The following is an 11,155-nucleotide window of genomic DNA, read 5'->3' as shown; positions in this document are numbered from 1 at the left end:
AGTCAAAACTTAAATTAGTTTGTTGAATTGACTTGCAAATCCAATTTGTTTAAAAATTATACTAATTTTGTTTTACAGTGTATCATGCATGGCGATTTTAGAAATTGATGATAAAGGGTTGATTTAGAAAATTGTAATTCTTTTTAAGAATAATTAAGTACAAAAGTGGAAGCTTTCATTATATCCTTATCCACTGAAGTGTGCTGCTTTGTTCAATGCTTTGATTTAATTTCCTGTGAGACAGGAAGATATTAGGTGGATCCTTTCCCTTTTAAAATATCTAGTAGCGTTTAGTTTACCTCAGCCTGAATCATTTTTTTAAAATGCCATAAGAACAAGAAGTCTTAGTCACATGATAGTATGCCAGATAGTAAAATAAATGTACATAAATTATGTAGCTTTTAATTTAAATCATTGCATGTTTTCATTGCCTTTCTGTTTTGAACTGGTTCCTAAGTACTTGTGTATCATTTTAATTTACAAAATGTTGAAGCTTGGTTTGCAAAGAGTTTTTATCTTTTTGATATTTTCATATTAATATAATTTTACTTTCTGAAATACTACACTCAATATTGGGTTGTTTTTAACCCAGGGCTGGGTAACTATTGGACAGAACACATTTCTGGGTTAAAATTACCCAAATAATGGGTTGTTTCAACATGGTTGATTAACAATAACCCAGCCCTGGGTTAAAAACAACCCAATATTTTTTAGAGTGTAATCTGAAAATTAAAAAGCACATCCAATTCACACATTTCTGTCCTACCCATCGGTTTTCTATTAATACAGATTTTTAAATCTTTAAAGTAAATCTTGAGTAGATATCGTGATAAAAGATGTAAAATAACTACTCTGTCCCCAAATTCACAGGTACATGACTTTAAATCTTTCCAAAACAACATCTGTTTTATTTTGAAGCACACTTCTTAAATGTTCTTAATACTAAACTTATTTTACTTTTTTTGTTTTGTCACAATAAATGTTTCCAAGTAAAGAAGCACAGCCTGGAATCTGATGAAGCTGAAGTGCAGAATGACGTCATATAAATCATTGATCTGTATTAGCGGGAGAAATTGTACGTTTTGAATGCGTTTATCCTCTAAATGTGAATTGGTCTACGTTTGGGTCTATAGAAAACTTTATGCTACCATCATTAGCAAATAAAAACCTTTAATTGTGATTTCACAAACCCTGCTGAAAAAAAACCAATAAAACCAGTACAGAAAATTCTAATGGTTTCCATTAAAATACCAATAGGAACCATTAGCTTTTACCATTAAAATCACTACACTGTAGTGTGTTTTGGGCCATATTACATTAGAACCAATAAAATTCCCAATAAAACCATTAGAATTTGGTTTTATTGTTTTTTTCAGCAGGGTTAACTTACGTGAACATACAACATGGGACATGCTATATTGTCATAATTTTATATAACACTTATACATACACTTTTATAATACTATTATGTTATAATACTTACGATGTTTACGATTTTCCATCCGAAGGCTGCAGCCTCCGGTGGTCGCAATTGTAGGCTGCATACGTCATCAAGACGGTTTTATTTCAGAATATTAACAATTATAAAGTTTGTTATTATACTTAGTTAATCGTAAATTGTTGTAATATGCTTATGACTTGCGAATGTAATGCTCAGTTAACTTAAATAAACAATATTTGGCTTGATGATCTTGGCAGCCTGCACCGAAGAAACGGCCAAAGTCTTCCAGTTAAGATTTTTGTCCCCGCTCGTATGCCGTAGAAAAACGATCGCTGTCGTCATGACAACCGCTATGCGGACAAGCGTAGCGCAGCTATATCTTCAAAACAGCCCTCAGATTCGCTTTTTTCCACTTCTTAATCCGCAATTTTGTATTGTAAATACATTTAAAGCTTGCTAATGTTTCAAATTAATACTTTTCAGTTTTCTCTCGCTAGCAGGCTAGTTGTTTAGCAGTATGGATCAGTACAGCATCCTCGGCAGGATTGGGGAAGGAGCTCATGGGATTGTTTTTAAAGCCAGACACATCGAAGTAAGATCATGTCACTACATCGGGCCTATCATGCTCATGTTGTTAGCTTTAGATGTAAGCTGTTTCTTTTCTCAGACAGGAGAGACAGTGGCTTTGAAAAAAGTGGCCTTGCGGAGGCTTGAAGATGGGATTCCTAACCAGGCACTACGAGAAATTAAAGCGCTGCAAGAGATCGAAGACAACCAATATGTGGGACTGTCGCGTGATGCTCGTTTTTTGTTTAATACAGCTGGAATAATAACCCAGTAGATATGGGAGGGACATACCTTTGTCTTTCCATCATATGATCTGTGCAGGTGGTGAAACTAAAGGATGTCTTCCCCCACGGCACTGGCTTTGTTCTGGTGTTCGAGTACATGTTGTCAGATCTGTCAGAAGTCATCCGAAACTCTCAGCGTCCTCTCACTGCATCTCAGGTCAAAGGTTACATGATGATGTTGCTCAAAGGAGTGGCGTTCTGCCATGAGAACTCCATCATGCACAGGGTAAGACCTTGCATTTAAACTGCTTAGAGACTAGTCTTACAGGTTAGTCATCCGATTTGCTCTTCAAGACGACATTAAAGGGGTGATATCATGAAAATTAGACTTTTTCCATGTTTAAGTGCTATAATTGGGTCCGCACCCCAGTGCTTGTATCAACCTAGAAAATGTGTAAAAAATCAACCTGGTAACTTTTGTTTTGGTAAACCATTGTCTGCAAGCATTTGAAAAGCTCATTCAGATTTCGCCTGTTTTGTGATGTAGATAGCAAATTGATTTACAATAATACCATTCCTTAATCTGCACTATCCAATCACGGCACTGCCATTTAGTGCAGAGAGAAAAATAATTGACAGCATAATTGAGTTTCAACAAACCACCATCATTGCAATCAGTGTTTGCATTTTATCAACTCATTTGCATTTTAAAGGACACACAAAAACGGCACATTTTTGCTGGCACCTACAAAGTGGCAATTTTAACATGCGATAATAAATTATCTGTGGGGTCTTTCAAGCTAAAACCCCACATGCGCACTTCAGGGACACCAAAGACTCATTTTACATCTTTAAAAAAAATCTTATAATATGACCCCTTTAAAAGACAGATTGGCCTAATTTGATACTAAATAGGACTAATCATCCATAACTAATTGCTAGAAGACTAGTTTTTATGCCACTGGACATTCCCAGCAGTCATGTGATTCGCTTAAATCTGTGTCATGTGTTTTTGTAGGATCTAAAGCCTGCAAACCTTCTTATCAGCTCGACGGGTCACCTCAAGATCGCCGATTTCGGCCTGGCGAGGCTTTTTTCCAATGAAGGAGATCGTCTGTATAGTCACCAAGTGGCAACTAGGTGATCATTTACTTTTGCAAAAAAACTTAAAGTCGTTCTCTGAAAAATAAGATGATATAAATATAAAATCTTTGCTATTTCATGTTTTAGATGGTACAGAGCACCAGAACTTCTGTATGGCGCACGAAAGTATGATGAAGGTGTTGATCTCTGGTATAATCTCCATAAGAAGTTCTATTGAGCTGTCTACTTGCCTCAAGTATGCACTAGGTGTCAGTAGTGCACACTTAACACGCTGTTGTTCTTCTGTCACTGCTGGTTGTTTTAGGGCGGTGGGCTGCATTTTTGGGGAGCTGTTGAATAATTCTCCTCTTTTCCCTGGAGAGAATGACATCGAGCAACTATGCTGTGTGTTACGAGTACTGGGAACTCCAAACCCGAAAGTTTGGCCAGTAAGTTTTCTTCACACATTTCACAAATGTTTCTGTTGCTCATTGTAATCTCTTGTAAACCTTTTACATTTAGGAAATAACAGAACTGCCGGACTACAATAAGATCACGTTTAAAGAAAACCCACCCATTCCTTTGGAGGAGGTTGTGCCCGATACTTCGCCTCAGGCTTTGGACCTGCTAAAGAAGTTCCTCGTCTACCCATCCAAACAGCGGATCAGCGCCAGACAGGTGCACGCGTTTAACATGCAGTACGGAAAATCTGTTGGATTGACTCTAGTGATACTGATAATATTTCTTTCTTTAGGCTTTGCTCCATCCGTATTTCTTCACAGACCCACTCCCGGCTCATCACTCGGAGCTCCCCATCCCTCAGCGTGGAGGAAAACACTCCAGACAACGCATGCAACCCCCATATGAATTCACTGTGGATCGACCCTTACATGAGAGCTTGGTGGACCCTGGAGCGATTAAACGCCATGTGTGGGGGTGTTTGTAAGAAAGCTGAAATGATGTTTTATAGCTTTGTATGCATTAAACTGTAATAGCCCAAATATTGTATGTTTTAAATAATGTGTTAATTATTTTTTTGTTAATATTTCTCTGTACATAAATGTGGTACTGTTTAGAGAAATTGGTTATTTGACCTTCAGGGTTCCCACGGGTCCTTGAAATCCTTGAAAGTTTGTGAATCTGGGGGAAATAATTCAAGGCCCGGGGAAGTTTTTAAAAATAAACATACATAGATACAGGTCATTGAAAGTGCTTGAATCTATTTTATAGTTTTCTGGAAAAAATTCCATATTATTCTCTGTGTAGTGTAGGATAATATCATAAAAATTCTAGACTTTTTAAGCACACGTGCTAAGCTGTTCACTTTAAATGCTTATATCTTCTGTATGCAAATGTTGATTCATACCAAAATGCTTTTTGCATAGTTGTGTTTGACAGATGAAAACGTCTCGGGTTACGTAAGTAACTGTTGTTCACTGAGAAGGGAACGAGACGCTGCATCGCCCTAGTCATACTTCCTGCGTCCCTGTAATGCCGTCTATGGCAATATTTCAGATAGCGATCCCGTGTCACCCTGTCTTTGTCGTTAAGCCTCACCATTGGTTGAATTTGATATACACATTCAGATGCACTTACCCCTGGAGGCGTCCCCAAAGTGTCACCACTGTGACGCAGCGCGAGTTCCCTCAAAAGGGAACTGTAACAATGTAACACGATGTAACCTTGCTCTCACTTGAAATGTGTCCCCACATTTAGTCCTTGAATTTGAGGGTATTGGACCTGGAAAAAAATTAATAATACAAAATTACACTTATTTGCCTAAAGAGTGCATATTAGTACCTCAAAGGTAAATATTGGTACTAAATGGTACATATAAGGACTTTTGTGACTATCCAAAGCTTTACTCATTTCACTTCATTAGAGTAAAACTTTTTTTCTTTTGTGCTGAACAAGCATTAACCTTATCGGGTTATAGCAGCTTGCTTAAGTTAACTGTTCAGGTTGTAGGCAGTTAAACAAGATGGTACCAAAATAGGCTCATACATACATATTTTTGTTCTGTTTTACCAAAGAACATAATTTCAGATCATGAAAATATTGTTTTTATCAAACCACTCCCATTAATCCCTTTTTAATGCAGAGACAAATATGACAGTCTGTTCATGTGTTTTGGGCTTATCTGTTTGTCATCACAATGGAAGACAAGTGCATAAAATCTGTTTAAAAACCACATTATTGTGTTTAGTGACACTATTGGTGCAGATATAAATACTTTTACATCGACTAAAACAGACTTGCTAGCACACAGTTTGATTCAGCTCTCAGATTTCCCTTAAAACCGAATGAACAAAAGAAGGGAAAACTGTAAGCTTTGATTAACAAATGAGTTTGCCGGCTGTGTTTTATGTGAATGTGTTCAGGTTATACATCTTTACCATGAATTGCTGTAGTGTTTTTCTCTATTTGCATTGCTGCAATCAGCTCAACTGTCCTCTTGTGTTATGAATTAAGCTGCACTTTGCATTTTTTATTGGCTGCACTTTCCCCTTTGTGGTTTTGCTTTTATCAGAGTTTTCTTTGTGCTAAAGTTTTTAGCACATTTAGGTCCATTTCTCTTTAAGTCTTCACACTAAATTTTTGTTTTTAAAAATTAAGTAATGCTGGATCCATTTATAATCAGATTTGATTGTTCACAGAAGATCCATCTGCGAAATATATAAATTATTTTATGTCTTAAAGTTTCTGTATGTTATATGGGTTGTTGACAGTCCTGCAATGTGAGAAGCTATTAACTTTTACAAATATTGAAACATTTTTTTGCTGGTTTAACTGTTTATAATAACAAGAAACTTAAATGATTGAATAATTTTAATTATTTGTGACACCTGACCACAAAACCAGTCACAAGTTGCATGGGTATATTTGTAGCAATAGCCAACAATACATTGTATGGGTCAAAATTAGAATAGGATATTAAGTATAAATCATGTTCCATTAAGGTATTTTGTAAATTTCCTACCATAAATATATTAAATATATATTTATCATTGGTAATATGTGTGGCTGAGGACTTCATTTGGACAACTTTAAATTTGATTTTCTCAATACTTTGATTTTTTGCAGCCTCAGATTTCAGATTTTCAAACAGTATCTCGGACAAATGTCCTATCCTAACAAACCATACATCAACGGAAAGCTTATTTATTCATGACTGGTTTTGTGGTCCAGGCATTATATTTAATTAATTATAAAATTATATAATGTATAATAATATAAATTATAAAATGCACTATACTTAAAGGACCTTTAGGTGAACAGCAACAAACCCGAAAGGTGAATAAAATCGGTTTAAAGAAGAACCAGCACCTGTACATTTTTAACAAACCCACATATACATTTTCTCATATACAGTACTGCAAAAGTTTTAGGCCACCATGTCACTATTAGATTTGTTGGTTTTGCAAACATAATTGTTTCATTAACAGAATACATCCAGAAAATACAGGAAATGTATTAAAAACTGTTTAAAAATGTAAACTGATGTGTCAAGTTTTTAGAGTAAACTCCCCTTCCACTTGAGCAATAGCAGGAAACTGCAGGATCTCTGGAACCTAAATAAATTAAAATCCAAATTTCTAATTTTAAAGAAATAATTTTTACTTCATTCTGCTCAAAAACGCTCAAGATGTGTTTAGTGCCTAGAGAGGTCACATTAAACACAGACGATGCGATGCCTAAAGAAGACATTTAGTCCTGAATTTTTTTTTTGTACATATTTTCTGTTTTTATCTTAATAAAATAGATTGAAAAATAAATATGGATGGACATTAAAACTTCTAAAACAAGGCTGGTGGTGGTGGCCTATGACTTTTGCACAGTATGTATATTCTGAATTTTAACCTTAACTAAAAATAATGTGCACGTTTTTTTTTTATCCATATACAAATGGCTTTTTGAAACTGAAAAATATTTATTATCTACGAAACATGATAATATTTGAGATTTAATTTTGCTTTCACTAAAGTGAAAGTTCACTATATTTATACAATGATTAATAAAAGCATACAGTTAACACTTTAACCCCCAAACCAAATCTACACCCTTGCAAAGCATCACACTTCCTAAAGCTGACCTGTCTGTAGCCCCGCCCATCTTCTGCACATGTCTAACTTCAATGCCAGAACACATAAACCTTCTCACATAAGATCTCAGACATCTGTCCTGCTCACAGACTCAACAGGTATGACAAACTACATTATCTGCTTACAATCTAACAATCAAAACAAATAAACCAATGCAAGTTATCCTTAAATGTAACAAATGTTGATAGGATAGTGAGACTGTCATTACTGTAGGTGCTATATCAAATATCATTCTCATATTGCTGCTGATTTTATGTTATTGCAATTGTTGAAAGTATTAAAATATAATGCATGTTTGGTGTATTACAGAAAGAGTTGTCCTTTAATGATATTAACCGATTTAAGTTTGATTGCTCTAACTAAAAAAGTTAATTTTATTCCAAAAGTAAAAATAATTATTTTAATTATTGTTTTTATGTGTCTAAACACCTGTAAACCCCACATATCTCTAAAAGTTATGGATACATCCGCTGAGTCTCGGTGGGCATCATCCTCGATGATGTCATCAGATATGATCTCCACCTACCCATCTGAAACCAGTTATCTGATCCACACTGAGGATGGCTCAACGTTCCCCAGTACTGAGAGCGATCACAGCGGTCTGTCTGTGTTCACAAACCCCATCCACAACCGTGGCCCTGCGGCTTTTCAACACAGCCCAGGTCAGTAGGGCACAGATCTTGTATAATTTTGGCATCATGTTACAGTGTTGTAAAGTAACATCTCTCTCTTTCTCTCAGTATATCCAATTTATTCCTCTCCATTCCTCGGTAACCTCTCCTGGCTGGAAGGTTCAAACAGTCCCTCTCTAACAAACCTCTTCCCATCACCATCATCATCCTGGCACAACAATGGCTTTTCCAAGACGGCCTCTTCATCTTTCCACATCTCCAAGCTTTCCTCTGTCAAACCAGCTCGTTCTCCACCATCTCCTGGCCTGGACCACAAGGAGACCTTGGATCTGAAGACAGAAAGGTCGAGGACTCATGGAGACGGGGAGGGGTTTGGAGGGACGTACGCTCTTAACGCTTACAGCGGTCCACACGCACAGTTCATGGGTCACTGCAGTCCATATGGGAGATTGGCCCAGGATTACAACAGTTCACTCCTCTACACACCCACCCGCTTCTCTCCGAAATTATGCAGCAAGATGAGATTCTCTCCTACAGGTGAGGAAATGTGTAAACGATATCTTTACCCATCATTCTTGTAAAGATTTATAATGCAAACAATATGATAAGGTCATGTGACAACGCTACTGAATGATATCTACTGTTAGTATAGGAGTTACCCCTATGAGTACCTTAACATATATTTTACAGATGCACGAGAGTGTGTGAACTGTGGAGCTACGGCCACCCCTCTTTGGCGACGTGATGGAACGGGCCACTACCTCTGCAATGCCTGTGGACTGTACCACAAGATGAATGGACAAAACCGACCACTTATCCGACCCAAAAAGAGACTGGTATGCCTCAGAGATGCCAAATTCATTGATAAAGAGAAGTTACACAACAGCCAGTAGTCATTTCTGTATTTTCCTCCTCTTAAAGGGACACTCCACTTTTTTGAAAATAGGCTCATTTTTCAGCTCCCCTAGAGTTAAACATTTAATTTTTACCGTTTTGCAATCCATTCAGCTGATCTCCGGGTCTGGCGTTACCACTTTTAGCATAGCTTAGCATAATCCATTGAATCTGATTAGACCATTAGCATCGTGCTCAAAAATGACCAAAGAGTTTGGATATTTTTCTATTTAAAACTTGACTCTTCTGTATTTACATCGTGTCCTAAGACTGATGGAAAATTAAAAGTTGCAATTTTCAAGGCCGATATGGCTAGGACTATACTCTCATTCCAGCGTAATAATCATTGACATTGCTGCCGTAACATGGTGATATTATAATAGTCACCTTGGTAACTTTCAATAGCAGGGGACTATTTTCGGTTCCAAAAAAATTTCGGCCTGAAATTACAACTTTTAATTTTCCGTCGGTCTTAGTACACAATGTAACTACAGAAGAGTCAAGTTTTAAATAGGAAAAATACCTAAACTCTTTGGTTATTTTTGAGCGTTATGCTAATGGTCTAATCAGATTCAATGGATTATGCCAAGCTATGCTGAATGGATTCCAAAATGGTAAATTGTTTAACTCTAGGAGAGCTGGAAAATGAGCCTATTTTTAAAAAAGTGTCCCTTTAAGTCTTAATATGCATCATGTTTGAGGCTGTTGGCTCTTTAGTAAAGTCTATGAGATGAACGTTGGTCTATCCCTCTCTTTCTTTAGGTTGTCAGTAAGCGGACAGGCACTCAGTGTGTGAACTGTCAGACCAGCACCACCACACTCTGGAGACGCAATGCCAACGGAGAGCCCGTGTGTAGCGCATGTGGACTTTATTTTAAATTGCACAACGTAAGTAACTTCTTATGCAATGGATGATTCAGCAACAATTCTCAATATATATTTAGGAACAATGATTCATCATTTACTCAAACCTGTGTAGGAGAACCTACTATGAAGATTGTTTACATTCTTAAAAATAAAGGTGCTTCACGATGTAGAATAGAAGAACTATTTTTGTCTGTATGGTTCAATAAAGTTAATTTGTGTGTATGCTTTTATTAGATTCATATGGGAACAAAAGTGTACACTTTTAAAAATAAAGGTGCTATAGGTTCTTCAGAGCAATGCCATAGAAGAACCAGTTTTGGTTCCCCAAAGAACCATTCAGTCAAATGAGCCTAAAAGTACTATTTCTTTCATTTTCATAGTCTAAAAGAACCTTAAGTGAAACAGAAATGTTAAAGGGACATGTATGCTCATTTTCCAGCTTCCCTAGAGTTCTTTGGGGAACCAAAACTGGTTCTTCTATGGTATTGCTCTGAAGAACCTATAGCACCTTTATTTTTTAAAAGTGTACACTTTTGTTCCCATATGAATCTAAGAAAAGCATACACACAAATTTAGTGTATGGCATTAGAGGACTTGGAACATAGTGTATGGGGACTGTTGTATTATGGGTCAGATCTTATGTTTTTGGATCTTGACAGACCCCTATTCACTTGATGTTCTCCTTGTAGAAATAAAACTCATGTAGGTTCAGAGCGATGAGTTGTGAACTAGTTAGCTTAATTTCTGTACTTCTTTAAGCCAGTGGTTCCCAAACTAGAAAGGTGCGAGATGGTGCCAGTGAAGGGCCCAGATTTATGACATCTACCATAAATTCTGTGTAATCAAACATGTAATCAAATCTAATTTAACATGATTTGTCGAATTCAAATTTTCTGTTTGAGATTGTTTTATGTCATAAATCTTCTTTTGGGGGGTTGTGAAGGGATGCAGCCTACACACACATTGTTTGACCGTTTCTTTCTCATCAGGTGAACAGACCACTGACCATGAAGAAAGAAGGCATTCAGACACGCAACCGTAAAGTTTCCAGCAAGAACAGGAAAGACAAGAAACTGAGCGCTGCGGAGGAGAATCTGTTTTCTGATTTTCCTAAAGGTCTCGTCTCTGATTGCGATTCGTGTTCGTTGGGGGTTTACGGTCACTCCTCACATTCACTGACCCAAAATGCTGCCTACCACAGTCATGGCACCCTGCCCTACCCGTGCCATCCATCCACTGCCATCTTACCCAACATGCTGTGATACATTATACACAAAACTTTATGAAAAGATGATAGACTTTGACAGAACTGTTATGCGGACATAACATTCAGCTGCCCAGCTA

At 36.9% G+C, this 11,155-nt stretch overlaps 2 protein-coding genes across 3 annotated transcripts; both read left to right on the top strand.

The window, feature by feature from the left end:
* Positions 1 to 1,762: 1,762 nt before the first annotated feature.
* On the top strand, positions 1,763 to 4,316 carry cdk20 (cyclin dependent kinase 20). Of its 2 annotated transcripts, XM_073868143.1 has the most exons (8): positions 1,765 to 2,033; positions 2,109 to 2,222; positions 2,330 to 2,518; positions 3,251 to 3,372; positions 3,463 to 3,525; positions 3,641 to 3,764; positions 3,838 to 3,993; positions 4,070 to 4,316. In XM_073868143.1, the coding sequence occupies exons 1-8, from the start codon at positions 1,959 to 1,961 to the stop codon at positions 4,259 to 4,261; spliced, it is 1,035 nt and encodes a 344-aa protein (XP_073724244.1). In that variant the 5' UTR covers positions 1,765 to 1,958; the 3' UTR covers positions 4,262 to 4,316. The 2 variants fall into 2 exon arrangements, with proteins under 2 accessions (XP_073724243.1, XP_073724244.1); XM_073868142.1 differs by having other exon boundaries at positions 1,763 to 2,222.
* Positions 4,317 to 7,318: 3,002 nt separating this feature from the next.
* Positions 7,319 to 11,155, top strand: gata1b (GATA binding protein 1b). The gene is made up of 5 exons (XM_055169276.2): positions 7,319 to 8,080; positions 8,159 to 8,587; positions 8,741 to 8,886; positions 9,707 to 9,832; positions 10,801 to 11,155. Exons 1-5 carry the CDS (start codon positions 7,672 to 7,674, stop codon positions 11,071 to 11,073), a joined length of 1,383 nt encoding a protein of 460 aa, XP_055025251.2. The 5' UTR covers positions 7,319 to 7,671; the 3' UTR covers positions 11,074 to 11,155.

The sequence above is a fragment of the Misgurnus anguillicaudatus genome, chromosome 5, assembly GCF_027580225.2.
Source record: "Misgurnus anguillicaudatus chromosome 5, ASM2758022v2, whole genome shotgun sequence".
Lineage (NCBI taxonomy): Eukaryota > Metazoa > Chordata > Actinopteri > Cypriniformes > Cobitidae > Misgurnus > Misgurnus anguillicaudatus.
Note: the sequence above shows the minus strand (reverse complement) of the source record. Positions and strands in the feature narration are given on the sequence as shown.

Coding starts and splice junctions, on each gene's coding strand:
- cdk20 (XM_073868142.1), top strand. CDS start 1,959: ATGGATCAGTACAGCATCCTCGGCAGGATTGGGGAAGGAGCTCATGGG. Junction 2,223..2,329: donor AGATCGAAGACAACCAATAT/GTGGGACTGTCG, acceptor TGATCTGTGCAG/GTGGTGAAACTAAAGGATGT. Junction 2,519..3,250: donor AGAACTCCATCATGCACAGG/GTAAGACCTTGC, acceptor GTGTTTTTGTAG/GATCTAAAGCCTGCAAACCT.
- gata1b (XM_055169276.2), top strand. CDS start 7,672: ATGTTATTGCAATTGTTGAAAGTATTAAAATATAATGCATGTTTGGTG. Junction 8,081..8,158: donor GGCTTTTCAACACAGCCCAG/GTCAGTAGGGCA, acceptor TCTTTCTCTCAG/TATATCCAATTTATTCCTCT. Junction 8,887..9,706: donor TCCGACCCAAAAAGAGACTG/GTATGCCTCAGA, acceptor CTCTTTCTTTAG/GTTGTCAGTAAGCGGACAGG.